The sequence below is a fragment of the Pristiophorus japonicus genome, chromosome 13, assembly GCF_044704955.1.
Source record: "Pristiophorus japonicus isolate sPriJap1 chromosome 13, sPriJap1.hap1, whole genome shotgun sequence".
Classification (NCBI taxonomy): Eukaryota; Metazoa; Chordata; class Chondrichthyes; family Pristiophoridae; genus Pristiophorus; species Pristiophorus japonicus.
In genome coordinates, this window is record NC_091989.1 from 147,557,812 (window position 1) to 147,575,201 (window position 17,390).

At 44.8% G+C, this 17,390-nt stretch overlaps 1 protein-coding gene across 6 annotated transcripts in view; it reads left to right on the plus strand.

The window, feature by feature from the left end:
- Positions 1 to 17,390, plus strand: part of tdrd12 (tudor domain containing 12) — a 212,313-nt gene that overhangs the window by 12,986 nt on the left and 181,937 nt on the right. For all 6 annotated transcript variants that reach the window (XR_011596358.1, XR_011596357.1, XR_011596359.1 and 3 more), the window contains exons 6-9: positions 7,571 to 7,626; positions 7,934 to 8,019; positions 14,008 to 14,197; positions 14,943 to 15,090. Coding sequence is in view for 3 of the 6 variants with exons in the window: in XM_070898098.1 (XP_070754199.1) it covers positions 7,571 to 7,626; positions 7,934 to 8,019; positions 14,008 to 14,197; positions 14,943 to 15,090 (480 nt within the window). In the remaining 3 variants the exon portion in view is untranslated. The remainder of the gene's footprint in view (positions 1 to 7,570; positions 7,627 to 7,933; positions 8,020 to 14,007; positions 14,198 to 14,942; positions 15,091 to 17,390) is intronic.

Sequence of the window (17,390 nt, forward strand, 5' to 3'; positions counted from 1 at the left end):
ATTGCAAAATGTTAACTAATCTCTGCATTTTTATATACAGTCAAGATGTATGGTGAAAGCTGCATCCAAATGTACAGGTCTAGCAGATCAATTGTAGTAACCAGTTAATTAATACATTTTAAGCCTTTTTAAAAACCTACTGATGTCCATTATTGGAAGATTTTCATGGTCTGCGTAATTCTTCAGTTTATTTAGCTGATCTCTCATGACCTTACTTGTGGGTAGTCTGGTATCTGGAGCATGGTTGTAATGTTATTGGATAACTTGGCCTGTTTCTTTAAGGCCACTGATCAGAAATCCTTTATAAGGAAGTGATTAAATAGTTTAATCAGAACTTAATTATTGCTGTTGGAAATTGCTCCTGACTGGCAGCTGTTTGGGTCCTTTTTGTCATCTCAACAATTTGTCCAGCTCATTGTGGGGTTCAAAAAAAGCAAGAAATAACTGAGAAAATTAACGGTGCAGATCTGAAAAATTTTTTTTTTGAATATTCTTTCAATAGATACATCTATTGCCATTTCAGATCTTCAACTTGCTGTCTTCTCCCTCCACCTCTGTGAAGCAATACAAATATGGAAGCAAAAATTAAATAATTTACAACATATCAAGCTGACCGTTTGTCTTCGAAATGTGATTTTTTTTTTTGTGTGCATGTGTGGAGATTATCCCTATATTCGAAGCTTGGGCACGTTGTTCACTGATTCCACACGTGCCTCAGTGACGAGACTAAAACCAAGCAGCTGACTCCCAAAATACACCAATATCTCAGCCTCACAATTCCCATTCTTTGGATAAACAAAAAAATATCTTCTAATTAAAAATGGGATCGAGAGGAAATTCTTTTGAGCATGTGCCATCCCAATTTGCTGACTTATTACTATTAAACAATCCTGCTCCGCACTAGTCTGTTTTCTCCCACCCCCAGCTTTGTTCTTCCAAAGTTATTAATTGGGTAAATCCTTAATTCTTAAAGTATATACATTTTAATTTTAAAATTGTGGACCCCCCCCCCCACCCCGGACTCCATGCCCTTTCTCCTCTGTGTTGCTTCCCATCTATTGTTGTACTCTGCACCCCAGCTGAAAATTAGACCTTGATGACCATTACAGCTGCTCTCTGGATTAACTGTAAGCAGTGCTATAAGGCTGTTATGTCTTGAATGGAGAGTCAGACAAGTTGCTGCAAGCTCAAAGTAAGGTGTGACTGCAATCCTTTATTACAGATGAGTGCCTCGCCAGCCTGTGAGTCCTCCTTAGATACAGGTGGGATCCCTTGAGGCTCCAGGGGATAAGCCCTCTGGTGGTTAGACATAGTATTTACAGGATTACATGCATAACAAATACACTATCTGATGTGTTCAAAAAATAAAAGTTGGTACTGTTGTGTATGGAGAAAGAGTCAGACAACACTGTGAGCTCAAAGTAAAATGTGACCTTAGTCTTTTATTGCAGGTCTCCAGAGTGTGTCTCCAACCTGTGAAGCCTCCTTAAATAACTACTCCCAAGGGATTATGGGATCCCTTGGGTCTCCAGGGGTTGAGTCCTCTGGTGGCTGTACAGAGTAAATACAAGTCTTATATATAAAACAACACTCACCTGCCCTCCCCCCCCCCCCCCCCCCCCCCAAGTCAATAGTGTAACTATTTACAATGTGAGTCGATCTGGGGCCCTTCTTGTCCTGGTTGATTGTGTCGGTGTGAAAGCTGGTATTGTTGAATCATTTGTTGGGCCGTCGCTGGGCTGCTGTGTAGCTGACCTTGCTGGGCTGCCTGGTGTGTTGGGCCCTGCAGGACTGCTGTGGATGATGGGTTCTGCTTCGTGGTCAACCGTGGTGCTGGTTGCCACTGGTGTGTATGTTGGGGGTCAAAAAAGGTAGGGTCCAAGGTGGGTTGCTCAGGATAGTCCATGAATCTGAGTTTGATTTGGTCCAAGTGTTTCCGGTGAATGAGTCCATTTGAAAGTTTGACCCGAATCACTCTGCTCCCCTCTTTGGCCACGACAGTGCCGGGAAGCCACTTGGGACCTTGTCCATAATTTAATACAAATACAGGATCATTGATTTCAATCTCTCGTGACACATTTGCGCTATCATGGTATGCACTTTGTTGAAGCCGCCTGCTCTCTGTCTGTTCATGTAGATCAGGGTGAACTAACGAGAGTCTTGTCTTAAGTGCTCTTTTCATGAGCAGTTCAGCAGGTGGGATCCCAGTGAGTGTGGGGTCTCGTGCGGTAACTAAGCAGGACTCTGGATAGGTGAGTCTGTAGTGAGCCTTCAGTTACCCTCTTCAAGCCTTGCTTGATGGTTTGCACAGCTCTCGCTGCCTGACCATTGGACGCTGGTTTAAATGGGGCAGATGTGACATGTTTGATCCCGTTACGGGTCATGAATTCTTTGAGCTCAGCACTGGTAAAACATGGCCAGTTGTCACTCACTCGGGTAGACCGTGTGTGACAACCATGGCCCGCAGGCTTTCAGTAGTGGCAGCGGACATGCTAGCCAATATTATCTCTCATTCAATCCACTTGGAGTTCGCGTCTATAACCACAAGGAACATTTTACCCAAGAACGGGCCTGCATAGTCGACGTGTACCCTAGACCACAGTTTGGAGGGCGAAGACCATAAACTTAGCGGCGCCTCCCTGGGTACATTGCTTAACCGTGAGCATTTATTACATCTGTGAACGCAGGACTCCAAGTCCGCATCGATACCGGGCCACCACACATGGGATCTGGCTATCGCTTTCATCATTACAATGCCTGGGTGGGTACTGTGGAGGTCATTGATGAAGATGTCTCTGCCCTTCTTCGGGACCACTACTCGATTGTCCCACAGAAGGCAGTCTGTCTGTATGGACATTTCCTCTCTGCGCCGCTGGAACGGCTTTATCTCTTCCTGCATTTCCACTGGGACACTGAACCAGTTCCAGTGAAGCACACATTTTTTGACTGGAGATAATAAGAGGTCCTGGCTTGTCCAGCTTTTGATCTGCCGGGCAGTGATGGGTGATTGCTCACTCTCAAATGCTTTCATAACCGTGGCTAGATCTGCGGGCTGCGCCATTTCCACCCCCGTGGTGGGCAATGGCAGCCTACTGAGCGCATCGGCGTAGTTTTCTGTGCCTGGCCTGTGGCAGATGGCGTAGTTGTATGCAGACAATGTGAGCGCCCATCTCTGGATGCGGGCCGATGAGTTGGTATTTATCTCTTTCCTCTCCGAGAACACGGATATAAGTGGCTTATGGTCAGTTTCCAATTCGAATTTTAGCCCAAACAGGTATTGATGCATTTTCTTTACCCCATAGACACACGCTAACGCTTCTTTCTCAATCATGCTGTAGACTCTCTCAGCTTTAGACAGACTCCTGGATGCATAAGCAACCGGTTGCAGTTTCTCGAAATCATTAGCTTGTTGCAATACACACCTGATGCCATATGACGATGCATCACATGCTAGTACCAAACGCTTACATGGATCATACAACACAAGCAATTTGTTTGAGCATAACAATTTTCTCGCTTTTACAAAGACATTTTCTTGGCTTTTGCCCCAAACCCATTCGTCCCTTTTTCGTAGTAAGACATGCAGTGGTTCTAGCAGTGTGCTGAGACCCGGTAAGAAGTTACCAAAGTAGTTAGAGTCCCAGAAACGACCGCAGCTCTGTCACTTTCTGTGGTCTCGGTGCGTTCTCAATTGCCTCTGTCTTCGCGTTGGTGGGCCTGATGCCGTCCGCTACAATCCTCCTTCCCAGGAACTCCACTTCAGGCGCCAGGAAAACGCACTTTGACCGTTTTCCCCTGAGCCCCACGCAATTGAATCGACTAAGAACCTCCTCCAGGTTCTGCAGATGCTCGAGTGTGTTCCGACTTGTGATCAACATGTCGTCCTGGAAGACCACGGTGTGCGGGACCGACTTCAGTAAGCTTTCCACGTTTCTCTGGAATATCGCCGCCGCTGATTGGATTCCAAGCGGGTATCTGTTATAAACAAAAAGACCCTTATGCATGTTGATGCAGGTGAGACCCTTCGATGATTCCTCCATTTCCTGCGTCATGTAGGCTGAAGTCAGATCCAGCTTCGTGAACGTCTTTCCTCCCGCCAGCATTGCAAAGAGGTCGTCGGCCTTTGGTAGTGGGTATTGGTCCTGCAGGGAGAAACGATTGATAGTTACTTTGTAATCTCCTCAGATTCTGATGGTGCCATCTCCCTTGAGGAATGGGACGATAGGACGGGCCCACTCGTTGAACTCGATCAGTGAAATGATGCACTCTCTTTGCAGCCGGTCTAGCTTGATCTCTACTCTTTCTCTCTTCATGTACACGGTACTGTTCTCGCCTTGTGGTGGATGGGTCACGCCCCCGGAATTAGGTGGATCTGCACTTTTGCTCCTTGGAATTTCCCGATGCCTGGTTTTTCACTGAATAAAATTTGTTTAAGACCTGGGCACACGAAGTGTCGTCAGTGGGCAATAGCGCTCAGACGTCATCCCAGTTCCAGCGTATTTTTCCCAGCCAGCTCCTGCCGAGCAACGTGGGACCATCGCCCGGTACCACCCAGAGTGGTAGCTTGTGCACCGTTGCATCGTAGGAGACCTTTACGGTAGCACTTCCGATTACAGGAATCAGTTCTTTAGTGTAAGTTCTTAGTTTTGTGCGAACTGGAGTTAAGACTGGCCTTGAGGCCTTGTTGCGCCACAAGCTTTCGAAAGTATTTTTTGCCTATGATGGACTGTTTCGCGCCCGTGTCCAGCTCCATTGACACCGGGGGTCCATTTAGTTCAACATTCAGCATATCGGGGGACAATTCGTGGTGAATGTGTGCACCCCATGTACCTCTGCCTCCTCGATCTGAGGCTCTGGTTTGTAGTGATCCTCCGTGGATCTGTCCTCCTCCGCAGCATGGAGGTTTGCAGGTTTAACAGGCTTTGCAGCTCGCCTGCACACTCGTTGGAGGTGTCCCATTGTTCCACAGCCCTTGCAAACGTACTCTTTGAATCGGCATGAATGGAAACTATGATCATCCCCGCAGCGCCAACAAGGTGTTAATGGCCTTACATTCATCACCCTTGATGGTGGACTCTGCGACATCTGCGGACGTGTAGCTACAGGTATGTGTGACCTGCCCTGTACGTTACGATTCGAAAACAACATCGCTTTGTTTACAGTATTTGTAGCAGCACTTGTGTGCTAAGAGATTTGCTTAGTATTGTCACTGGTGGCAATGAACGCCTGGGCTATCGCTATGGCCTTATTCAAGGTTGGGGTCTCTACAGTCAAAAGCTTGCGAAGTATGGCTTCGTGGCCAATGAGAAGTACGAAAAAGTCTCTGAGCATGTGCTCCAAATGTCCTTCAACTTTGCAATGTCCTGCAAGACGTCTTAACTCGGCGACATAACTCGCCACTTCCTAGCCTTCAGACCTTTTTGTAGGTTTAGAACTGGTACCTCGCCATTCTTCGGGTTCAAATGCTCTCTGACCAGTGAGCACAAATCGTCCTACGATTTCCCCGTGGGTTTTGCTGGAGTGAGCAGATTCTTCATGAGGCCATATGTTGGTGTCCCACAGACGGTGAGGAGGATCGCCCTTCGTTTGGCAGCGCTCTCTTTCCCATCTAGCTCGTTGGCCACGAAGTATTGGTCGAGTTGCTGCACAAAAGTCTCCCAATCATCTCCCTCCGAGAATTTCTCCAGGATGCCCACCGTTCTCTGCATCTTTGGGTTCGCTATCTTTCTCCATACACAACAACTGGCAACGAGATACAGAGTCAGACCGAACACAGTGAGCTCAAAGTAAAGTGTGACCGTAGTCTTTTATTGCAGGTCTCCAGAATGCCTCTCCAACCTGTGAAGCCTCCTTAAATACCTGTGCTCCCAAGGAATTTTGGGATTCCAGAGGTTGAGCCCTCTTGTGGCTGTACAGAGTAAATACAAGTATACATGTATAACCGGTACCTTGATACTTAGAGAGCAGCTAATTATTTATATGGCAGCTGGTGCTTTGGGCTAGATTGGTATTCAGCATGACTGGATGAGAGGAAGTAGCAGGCACTGGGAACACAGACACTTTGGAGGAGCTGATATCTTCAAAAGTGGGGGAAGAACCTGTAGGGAAGAGTTCCACCGAAGAGCAGCTAAAAAGATATCCTCAGTCATGATGTCTCTTTTTAGGCATTCCCTTGGAGTCGAGGATGAATTGACTCCACACTAATGTGAGTTCTCAGGTTCCTGATGAGTCGAATGCGGGATCTACAGTCTCTGGCACAGGTGGGGCAGACGGTGGTTGGAGAGAAGCGTAGGTGTGGTGCTTGGGTTGTCATGCGCTCCTTCCGCTGTTCGTGCTTGGTTTCTGTGTGCTCCCGGCGAAGAGACTCTGTGTTCAGCGCCTTCGCGGATGCTTCTCCATTTTGAGTGGTCTTGGGCCAGGGATTCCCAGGTATCGGTGGGGATGTTACACTTTTTCAAGGAGGCTTTGAGGGTGTCCTTGAAGCGTTTCCTCTGTCCACCTGGGACTCGCTTGCCGTGTCGGAGCTCTGAGTAGAGCACTTGTTTTGGGTGTCTAATTTCAGGTATGGGGACGATGTGGCCCGTCCAGCAGAGCTGATCGAGCATGGTCAATGTTTCGATGCTGGGGATGTTGGCCTGAGCGAGAACACCGACAGTGCGCCTATCCTGCCAATGATGGTACTTCTCCAATTCTTTGAAGTGCCTGCTGTCCATAGTCCATGTCTCTGATGCATATAGGAAGGCGGGTATCACCACTGCTCTGTAGATCATGAGCTTGGTGCAGGGTTCGAGGTCCTGGTCTTCAAACACCCTCTTCCTCAGGTTACCGAAGGCTGTACTGGCACACTGAAAGCGGTGTTGGACTTCATTATCGAAGTCTGCCCTTGTTGACAGTAGGCTCCCGAGGTATGGAAAATGGTCCATGTTGTCCAAGGCCTTGTCATGGTGTCTAAAATGTATTTCATAGTTTCATTCCATCAAGGATTTAGGACCTATACAAAAGATTAACTCTCTGGCTCACTCCATTTCCTCCTGTCCCCCCACCCCCACCCCCCAACCCCATGGAAGTGGGACAGACAAGAAAACTGAAAGAAGCAGGACTGATGGTTTTTGCTTGAATTTCGTCCCTACAAGGAATTCTATCCACTTTTCAAAAATTATGCCGAAACATTCATATCGGGAATTAATTTCCTCTTTCTAAACCGCATGCTGCCATTATCGGACAATCTATTATTGATAAATAACTTTCATGGTATGCATTTGACATGTTTCTGGGGGACAGCAATTCTTAGCACTTAGTATCTTTTATTAATCCAGAATCCCCTCTCAAATGTTCTTTTTGCACAATTTGAATCTTCTCAAGAATCTTTAGTAATGTAAGCTATTATACTAAAATATTTCATAAACCTTTTACGTCATTTCTAAAGTGCAATACCATGTCAAAAACCTAATTTCGTATATGGTGTTTTATTGGCTTTTTCTAAAACCTTTCCTCTCCTTCCTATATTTTGACTCATAGTCTCATTCTTGTTATAAAAAATGTAAATTGAATTTTTTTTGTGACTTTACAGCCCAGCAATTAAATGGGATAGTGCTGCAGTACAGTATTTCCAAAAAATGTCTCTTGGTAAGGTTTTTTTTCTTTTTCTTCTAATACAGTAGTTGGTTACCTGATGCAAGCAAATTTTGTATTCAGATGGTGTTTTAAAAAGTTATTCCAAAATGGCCTTTGTCCCAATTATCCATATCTCAGTCCATAATATATAATATCCAGCATTTTGCTAAAGGGCCTGAGTGTGGAAGTAAATGTAGTTTTTAAAATTAGTTTGGGCTTTACAGCTCTGGTTCATTATACAACGTGGGTAGATTTAAATTATGATTGTTGCCTACTTCTGGGAACTTCCGAGTATAACTTTTTTTTACTGTCTTAACAGAATCTGAAATTGTTGAGGCAACATTACAAGGTGTTGCTGGGGATACCTTTGCAGTTCAATTATATCTCACTCTAAATGATGAAAAGGTAAGCTATTAATTTATACAAATCGTGCAATAAAAAGCAGATAAAAGTTGGATTTCCTAATTAGAGGAAATTATTATGGACAAGCAATTAATTATGCTTTGCCTCCATTTTAATAATATTTGGAATTTTTTTTTGTTCTGTAAATGCTGAAATTACATAACTCTCGAGATTACAGCCCCAAGTGGATACTGTAACCGAGAAAATTAAACAGTAATCGCCTGTGTATAAGCATATAGGGGCCTGTGTCCTCAAGTACGTGGCTGGCAATGTGATGCGAGGCAACAAGTTGTCGTTCGTCATCCCCTGCAAAGAAGGGGAGCTCAGTAAAGTGGCAAGAAGGGCTTGCGGGAGTTCTCGTGGTCCCATGCTGCCATTGCATATTTGAAAGAGTATGAACAGTTCCAATTATGCAGTCATTTTCAATGAGCAATCAATTTCTTCTCTTGTCCTTAAATAATGTGAAAGTTCACCAAGAGCCATGACTTAATGAGAGTCCTACATTAAAAAGGTGCGAACAGCTGAGGCGAAAAAGTATTCTGCTTGGATTCCCGGTAATAGTCAGCGCACGTAATACGTTTTAAGCGGCACCTTTGTAATTGACGCCTATGTCGATAGCAAATGCACGATATAGGTGGTTGTTCAGGATAAACGTGGACGGTGTAAATGCTGGGGCCATTGGGCTCAAGTTTCGGACCCCCGCTAAAACGGTGCATATCGGAGAGGCCCGCCTAATTTGTAGAACTGAAAAATCACCAAATACTTGCCTTGCGATTCTCCGATATCTGTAGGCCCATTTTCAACTCGGTGCAGCGCAGCAGCAGCTGCTGTGGGCGGAGCTATAGCCCTGCGGCAAAAACAGTGTCGGCAGCTGCGCGCGTGCACAGCGGAGGCCGCGAGCGTGCGCAGTAGCCCCTGGCTCTCCAAGCGCATCCTGTCTCTGGGCGACGACCCTATCCCTGGCCGAAGCGACGTTGCCCCTATCCCGGGCCAAGTGGCCTGACAGCCCTTACCTTGTCGGTGACGGGGGCCTGCCCGCCCGGCATTTCGCTAGGTCGGGCCTCACCCGAAGTCCTCAGCGTCGGCGGCGGGGCCCGCCCGACGTGCTGGTAGACAGCAAGGCCCGCCCGACGTGCTGGTAGACGGCGGGGCCCGCCCGACGTGCTGGTAGACAGGGCCCGACCGACGTGCTGGTAGGCAGCGGGGCCTGCCCGACCGGCATCTCCTGGGGAGGGGGGGACGCAGTCCCAGCATGCTGTTGGAGGGCTCCCGATGCTGCAGTAGGTGAGTAGAAACTTAATTTTTTATTTATTGATTGATTGAATTAAAAAAAATGTATTGGTTGATTTATTGATTTATCATTTATTATTGATGATGGCTCTTTATTTGTAAAAGTGAAGTGTTTAATGCTTGTAAACTTCCCTTCTCTCCCCCCCCCCCCCATCCTCATCTCTCATTCTCTGTGCCTAATTTCTAACGTGTAGGCAAGGTTTTTCTGAGCATACAACAATCTACACTTACTCCATTCTAAGTTAGTTTGGAGTAAGTTTTCGCTGCCTAAACTTGCAAAACAGGTGTAAGTGGCTGGACACACCCCCTTTTGAAACAAAAACTGTTCTAAAATGAAACTATTCTAACTCATCAGAACTGGAGCAAACTAAATGCCGAGAATTGCAATTTCTAAGATGCTGCATTCTAAACTAGTTGCTCCAAAAAAATAGGAGCAACTCAAGCCGAAACTTGAGCCCATATATATCACTGCATTTGCTCATTAAAATGGTTGTTCAATACTGGGGGAGACTGTTTTAGATGGGTTTCAAGTAGACCTTGAACAGAAAATAGACTTTAAAAAATAGTATTTTCACTCTCCTTAATCCATTGGGATTGGGGAGGTAAAGTCACAAAATTAATTTAATTTGGGGTACAATGTTTTACTGAATTGGAAAACTTGACTTATTTCTGGGACAGCCTAGACTCTTGACATGTATATCTCTTCTCAGCCAGATGTAAGGGTCCTAAAATTCAGCTGCCTTAGTCTAGGACTTAATGACCACAGCATAAAACTGTCCACGATTTGATATGTGGCAGCAGGGTGAATAATGTCACTCTGGTATATTATGAACGTGTTCTCCAGTTGCTGTGAAAGCACATTATTGTGGCAAAATAGGAGCTTTACTCCTCATGTAAACTCGGTTTACAATGATCCAAGTGTGCTTGCTGAGTCCAAGATATGGCACAAAATAAAAACAAAAAAAACACAAAGTAAGTAATGGTTTGACTCATCATTTTTTGCATTTATACAATACATAACCATTAAATCATTGCTTTAGAATTAATGAATAGGCCATGCATTTCCTGTCCACAAACCTTTCGGTTGTCAAGATTTTGGTCATACTTTGTCAGCACTTCCCATTCACTGTCAACTATCATGAAGCATTCGCAACTCTTCACCACTAATTAATTTATTAGAATTAGTAGGGTTCAAGTCCCACTCCACTTGAGCATAACAATCTAGGCTGACAGTCCAGTGCAGTACTGAGAGAGTGCTACGCTGTCGTAAGTGCAGTCTTTTGGATGAGATGTTAAACTCGGGGCCCTTGTCTGCTCTTTCAGGTGCCATAAAAGAACCCATGGCACTATTTCAAAGATGAGCAAGGGAGTTATCCCCAGTGTCCTGGCCAATATTTATCCCTCAATCAGCATCACTAAAATGGTTGTGGTGGTTGGAGGTCAATCATCCCAGCCCCAGGACATAGCTGCAGGAGTTCCTTGGGGCCGTGTCCTAGGCCCAACCATCTTCAGCTGCTTCGTCAAAGACCTTTCCTCCATCATAAGGTCAGAAGTAGGGATGTTTGCTGATGACTGCACAATGTTCAGTGTCATTTGCAACTCCTCAAATAATGCCTGCTTACAGCAAGACCTGGATGACATTCAGGCTTGGGCTGGTAAGTAGCAAGTAACATTCGCACCACACAAGTGCCAGGCACTGATTATCTCTGACAAGCGAGAGTCAAACCACCGCCCCTACTCCAAACTAACTTAGAATGGAGTAAGTGTAAATTTTTGTGCGCTCAGAAAAACCTTGCCTACACTTTACAAATCAGGCGTAGGTTACAAATCAGGCGTAGGGAACGAGGGGGGTGCTGGGGGAAAGGGAGTAATTAAATTCTACAAGCATTCAACAGTCTTATACAAATAAAGAGCCATCCTGACAAAAAAATTATAAACAAAGCAAAGACAAAATATTGAATATTCCTACCTGTGTGAAGCAGCAGCAGTCTTTGAGTTGTGGTGCTTCAGGCAGGCCTTCCATGTTGGAGACACGAGCGGCATCAGTGACTCGACGGCAGCCCAACAACAACGGCAGCAAGCAGCCTTCGAGCTGCGGTGCTTCAGGCAGGCCTTCCTTCCATGTAGGAGACCGGGGCGGCGACAGTGGCTCGACGGCAGCCGAAGACACAGCAAGCAAGCAGCCTTCGAGCTGCGAGGGAAGCTGAGGCCATTCGGCCACGGGATAGGGGCGGCGGCAGTGGCTGACATCGGCCGCAGACACAGCAAGCAGCCTTCGAGCTGCGAGGGAGACTGAGGCCATTCGGCCAGGGAGAGGCAGCCAGATAGCCAGTTTGAAACTTAAATTTGCAGAATGAGTGCTGCATTGTCAACATCAAGTGATTTATTCAACAGGGCTGCTAAAAGCACTCCTCCAGACACACAAAAATCACCAAAATTCAATCCCAAGCCTTTCCAGGGGTCCGCGAGACAAATCAACACTTTTCTTTAAGTCCCTTTAAAAATGGCCGAGTGCCAATGTTTCTGAGCTACTGCGCGCGCGCTCCAACGCGCATGCGCAGGGCTACCGGCACGACGTTGCCTCATTTAACTTAACCCCGCCCCCTCCACTTGCAGAATTGGCGCGACTCTGGCTCCGCCCCCCTGCTGCTGTGCGCGCACCGCACCGAGCTCCCAGGGACCAACAAGGAGCCGGAGAATTAAGAGGTATTTTTCTGTCGCACTTTTAGGCACGAAAAATGGGCGTCCAGGTCGGGGCTGTGCCGTTTTAGGCGCGGCCCGAAACTTAACCCCCATACTGTGGCAACGAGCAGGTCAGAGGCTGGGTTTGCTGTGGCGAGTGTTTCACCTCCTGATTCCCCAAAGCCTTTCCACCATCTGCAAGGCATAAGTCAGGAGTGTGATGGAATACTCTCCACTTGTCTAGATGAGTGCAGCTCCAACAACACTCAAGCTCAACACCATCCACTTGATTGGCACCCCATCCACCACCTTAAACATTTCCTCCCTCCACCACCAGCGTACCGTGGCTGTAGTGTGTACCATCTACAAGATGCACTGCAGCAACTCGCCAAGGCTTTTTCGGCAGTATCTCCCAAACCTGCGACCTCTACCACCTAGAAGGACCAGGGCAGCAGGCGCATGGGAACACCACCGCCTCCACGTTCCCCTCCCAAGTCACACACCATTCTGACTTGGAAATATATCGGATGGGTCAACATCTTGGAACTCCCTCCCTAACAGTATGCGGGAGTACCTTCACCACAAAGACGGCAGCGGTTCAAGAAGATAGCTCACCACCACCTTCTTAAGACCAATTAGGAATGGGCAATAAATGCTGGCCTTGCCAGCGACACCCACATCCCATGAACACTAAAAAAAAGATTATCTGGTCATTATCAAATTGCTCTTTGTAGGAGTTTGCTGTGCACAAATTGGCTGCCATGTTTCCAACATTACAACAGTGACTACATTTCTAAAAGTACTTAATTGGCTGTAAAGCATTTGGGACGTCCAGTGGTCGTGAAAGGCATTATATAAATACAAACCTTTTAATGCGCATAAGAACAGGAGTAGGCCATCTAGCCCCTCGAGCCTGCTCCGTCATTCAATAAGATCACGGCTGATCTGGCCGTGGACTCAGCTCCACTTACCTGCCCTCTCCCCGTAACCCTTAATTCCCTATTGGTTAAAAATCTATCTATCTGTGACTTGAATATATTCAATGAGCTAGCCTCAACTGCTTCCTTGGGCAGAGAATTCCACAGATTCACAACCCTCTGGGAGAAGAAATTCCTTCTCAACTCGGTTTTAAATTGGCTCCTCCGTATTTTGAGGTTGTGCCCCCTAGTTCTAGTCTCCCCTACCAGTGGAAACAACCTCTCTGCCTCTATCTTGTCTATCCCTTTCATGATTTTAAATGTTTCTATAAGATCACACTCATCCTTCTGAACTCCAAGGAGTAAAGACCCAGTCTACTCAATCTATCATCATAAGGTAACTCCCTCTTCTCCGGAATCAGCCTAGTGAATCGTCTCTGTACCTCCTCCAAAGCCAGTATATCCTTAAGTAAGGTGACCAAAACTGCGCGCAGTACTCCAGGTGCAGCCTTACCAATACCCTATACAGTTGCAGCAGCACCTCCCTGCTTTTGTACTCCATCCCCCTCGCAATGAAGGCCAACATTCCATTTGCCTTCCTGATTACCTGCTGCACCTGCAAACTAACTTTTGGGGATTCATGCACAAGGACCCCCAGGTCCCTCTGCACCTCAGCATGTTGCATCATAGCATCTCCCTGAATTTGACACTCCTTTTTTTTAAAAAAAATTGCATTTTAGCACACAGATAATATAATTTCAAACATCAGTGAGATTTTGGATTTTCTTCAAGGACAGACCACAAAGATATGACTGAGGTGATGTTGCACCACAATGCCATGTGGTTGAGCTGGGAAGCAGGATGATGGAGGTAGCACAGTTCCTCTCGTGGTGGAGAGTTGCAAAAGCTTCATGATAGTTGACATTGAATGGGAAATGCTAACAAAGTATGACCAAAATCGTGATCAATATTTGGTGTATAATCAGATGTATTTTTCATGCCTTTTGCAATGATTGTAATCTAAATTTATGAGCTGGATTTTTTTTGAAATTCAAGTTTTTTTTCAGATAAGATGTTAAAAATGTTTCCTTTTTTTTTGTAGGTGTGTCTTAATGATGATCTAGTCGCAAAATTATTTGCATGTTACATTTCACCAAAAAAGCAAAATTCATCATTAGTCTCTTCAGTACCTTGCCTGAAGAATGTAGCACCAGCTAAGACTGTTGGCCATGCATCTTTAGCTCTTTGGTCTGAAATTGTGCAAGGGACTGCATTTACAATATTAAACCAAGGTGAGATCTGTCTCTTCACAGTTGTATTATTTTCTTGTTTTTCATACCTTCTGTCTCCATTCCAGAAGTTTTAAAATATTTTTTAAATTGTTAGATTTCATCAATTGTAAGAAATTTCTAAATGTCTTTTTGCTTGAAGTCACTACTTGTTTTAAAACTACATTCTAATTATGCAGGTTATGCAGCTTCACTTCTGTCATCAAACTTTTTTCCCTGGTCACTTCTTATGTGCACTTAATTGTTAATGCTTACCACTTTAACATTACATTGCCCACTTGCAATACCAGGTCCTTGGCAACTGGTGTGGTATGTCGCCTGACATCTCGTAGATGGACTAGTATGAGGCATGGATTTATGTCTACCTGCTTTCCTCAGTGATCGGCTTATATTTTCCTTTTTTTAATATTTAGTGTCTCTTCCAGGCTTTTTCCCACTGGCACTGTCACAAGACAAGTTACCTTTTTCTATCTGGCGAACACTTCTTAACTGGTACCATGGATGTATACTCGAAACTGGGGGCACGCTGTTTCCATTAGGACACTCTCAAAAACCTATAGTTTAAATCATTTAAGTGACTGCACTGTCTGAAATAGCTGTGGATTTAGCTTGTTGTAATTTATATGAAGAAACGCACCAAGGAAATCATTGGGAACTCGCCCTCCTGTTATTTTGGAGTTCCATAGTAAGTTTACCTTGTTTCTTATTGTGAGTTAAATATATTTGGACTTCCTAACTGTTTATGTAGGTTCTGCTGGTCAAGAACCAATTGCTCAATGTCTTCAATCCCAAGAAAGCAGATTCTGTGAAAATGCAAAAAGCAGAAGTTCAATAGAGCCACTCAGAACTTTTTCCCTTTGCCCTTTGGAAAAAGAATACGATTACAAGAAAACAAGGTATGTGTATGTATATTTCAATTCAGCTTTCTTTTGCTAATGAGGATAATTGCATAACAGTTATATGCTCCATGAAAATTTATATTATGCATCCTATGGTACTGCTCATGGAAAAACAAGATGTATTGTTTTATAAGGACAGGGACATTATCCTTTGTAAAACATTGGCCCCAAGTTTCCACACGCGGCAAAACAGGCACCCCTCCGAGCTGGCCGCCCGTTTTTCGCGCCGAAAACGGCGCCTGAAAAAAACACACTATTCTCGAGCGCTTTGCAGCTCGATGTCTACTTGGCGCGGAGCCTACCACTCGCGCCGATTTTGTAAGTAGGAGGGGGCGGGTACAATTTAAATGAGTTTTTTTCGTGCCGGCAACGCTGTGCGTGCGTGTTGGAGCGTTCGCGCACGCGTAGTCTGAAGTAAACATTGGCACTCGGCCATTTTAAAAAGTGCTGCAGAAAAAGTGAAAATTTGTATATTGAACCCTTGCAAAGGCTTGTATTTTAATTTTCTTGATATTCCTGTGTGTGAGGGTGACGGAGTGCATTCTGTAATTAAAGATAGACTGTGATAAACTGGACACATGCACTTGTTTGAGCCTATTCAAATTCTTTGTAGCTGTTCAATTTTTAACATTTTTTAATAAAACCACATTGCCCTTCCATGATCAGCACTGAGGCTTCTTGCAGCTTTCTCCCCCTGCAGTCCGTCGGGCCCGACGGCAAACGGCTGCCTCAAGTAATGAGGCTTCCTGCAGCCTTCTCCCTGCCTCCCCCTGCCGTCGGTCGCTGAAGCACTTTCACACAGGTAGGAACATGATTTATTTAATCTTTTCTTTGCTTATAAATTTTTATTCAGGTTGGATTTATTTGTGTAAGTATAACTAAGGATTTATTGTAGAATGTAATGACTTCCCTCCCCCCCCCCCCCCCTCCTCGTTCCCGACGCCTAATTTGTAACCTGCGCCTGATTTTTTTAATGTGTAGACAAGGTTTTTTCAAGCCTACAAAAATCTTCTCTTGCTCCATTCTAAGTTAGTTTGGAGTACGTTTTCACTGTGGAAACTTTCAAATCTGGCGTCAGTGGCTGGACATGCCCCCTTTTGAAAAAAAAATTCTGTTCAAAAGTGAAACTGTTCTACCTGACTAGAACTGCAGAAAACTTAAATGTGGAGAATTGCGATTTCTAAGATACTCCGTTCTCCACCAGTTGCTCCTAAAAATCAGGAGCAAATCATGTGGAAACTTGGGGCCATTGTGTATTATTCTGTTTCTAAGTGTAGGTGTGTGCTTTATTGTTATAAAGTCTAACTGATAGGGCTCTTGTTCTTTATTCAAGTGTGACAGATTTGTAGTGGAAATTCACGCATATGCAAAGTTTTATTATAATAGCAAATATTCCATTGAATTGCTCACAGTAAGCTCTGTTGTCAGCTACTATATGTATGCTGATGACACCCACCTCCATCTCTTCACCCCTTCCCTCGATCCCATGACATTAAGCTGTGGATGAGTAAAAATCTTCTCCAACTGAACATTGGGAATATGGAAGCCATCATATTTGGTTTTCGCCATGTGTGTGCGATATGTATAAGTCACATCTTAATATATATTAAAGGCAATTTTAACCTTTAACCTTAGGATCTGCTAAGAGTAACCAACCTCTAATTGAGCTGAGCCAGGTCCACAAATATAGCCAAGTTGCATATAGGTGCACTTGAGCAGACAAATAATACATGATGCATGACATACTAATTCTGCATTTATAAAAGAATATTCCTTCCAACTTGCTATGAGTAATGCCATGAGAAATTGGTTAGATGTAATATAATGTATTAAAGGTTTTTAGGTTTCTTCATGTGTAGTGATTATATCATGCCTCTGGTGTTGTTTTTTAGATGTAAGCTAACATTATACTTGCCTATTTAAGACCTTCAAAACCTAGGTGGTGCTATGTACCACAATGCCACCCATTACTTTTCTGACACAATTTGGCTTCTATTCCCCACAGGATGCCTATCCACAACTGTGGCCCTGACTAGATCCTTTCTCTTTGCCCACGCCCACTCTCTTCCACACCGCCCCGCACCCCCATGTTCTGCCTGTGTGTGTGTACAATATATATGCTTTTCTTTACGCATCTGTCTCTCTTCGCAGATGTCCGCTATTAGAATGCCCCAATCTTCAAATATAAAGCTAAAAGTCTTTTCCCACCAATCTTAAAATAAGTGTAAATAAAATGCCTTCTCCTCTTTTAACAAATTGCTCTAAATATCTTAATTGCTCTAATAACTTAATATCTA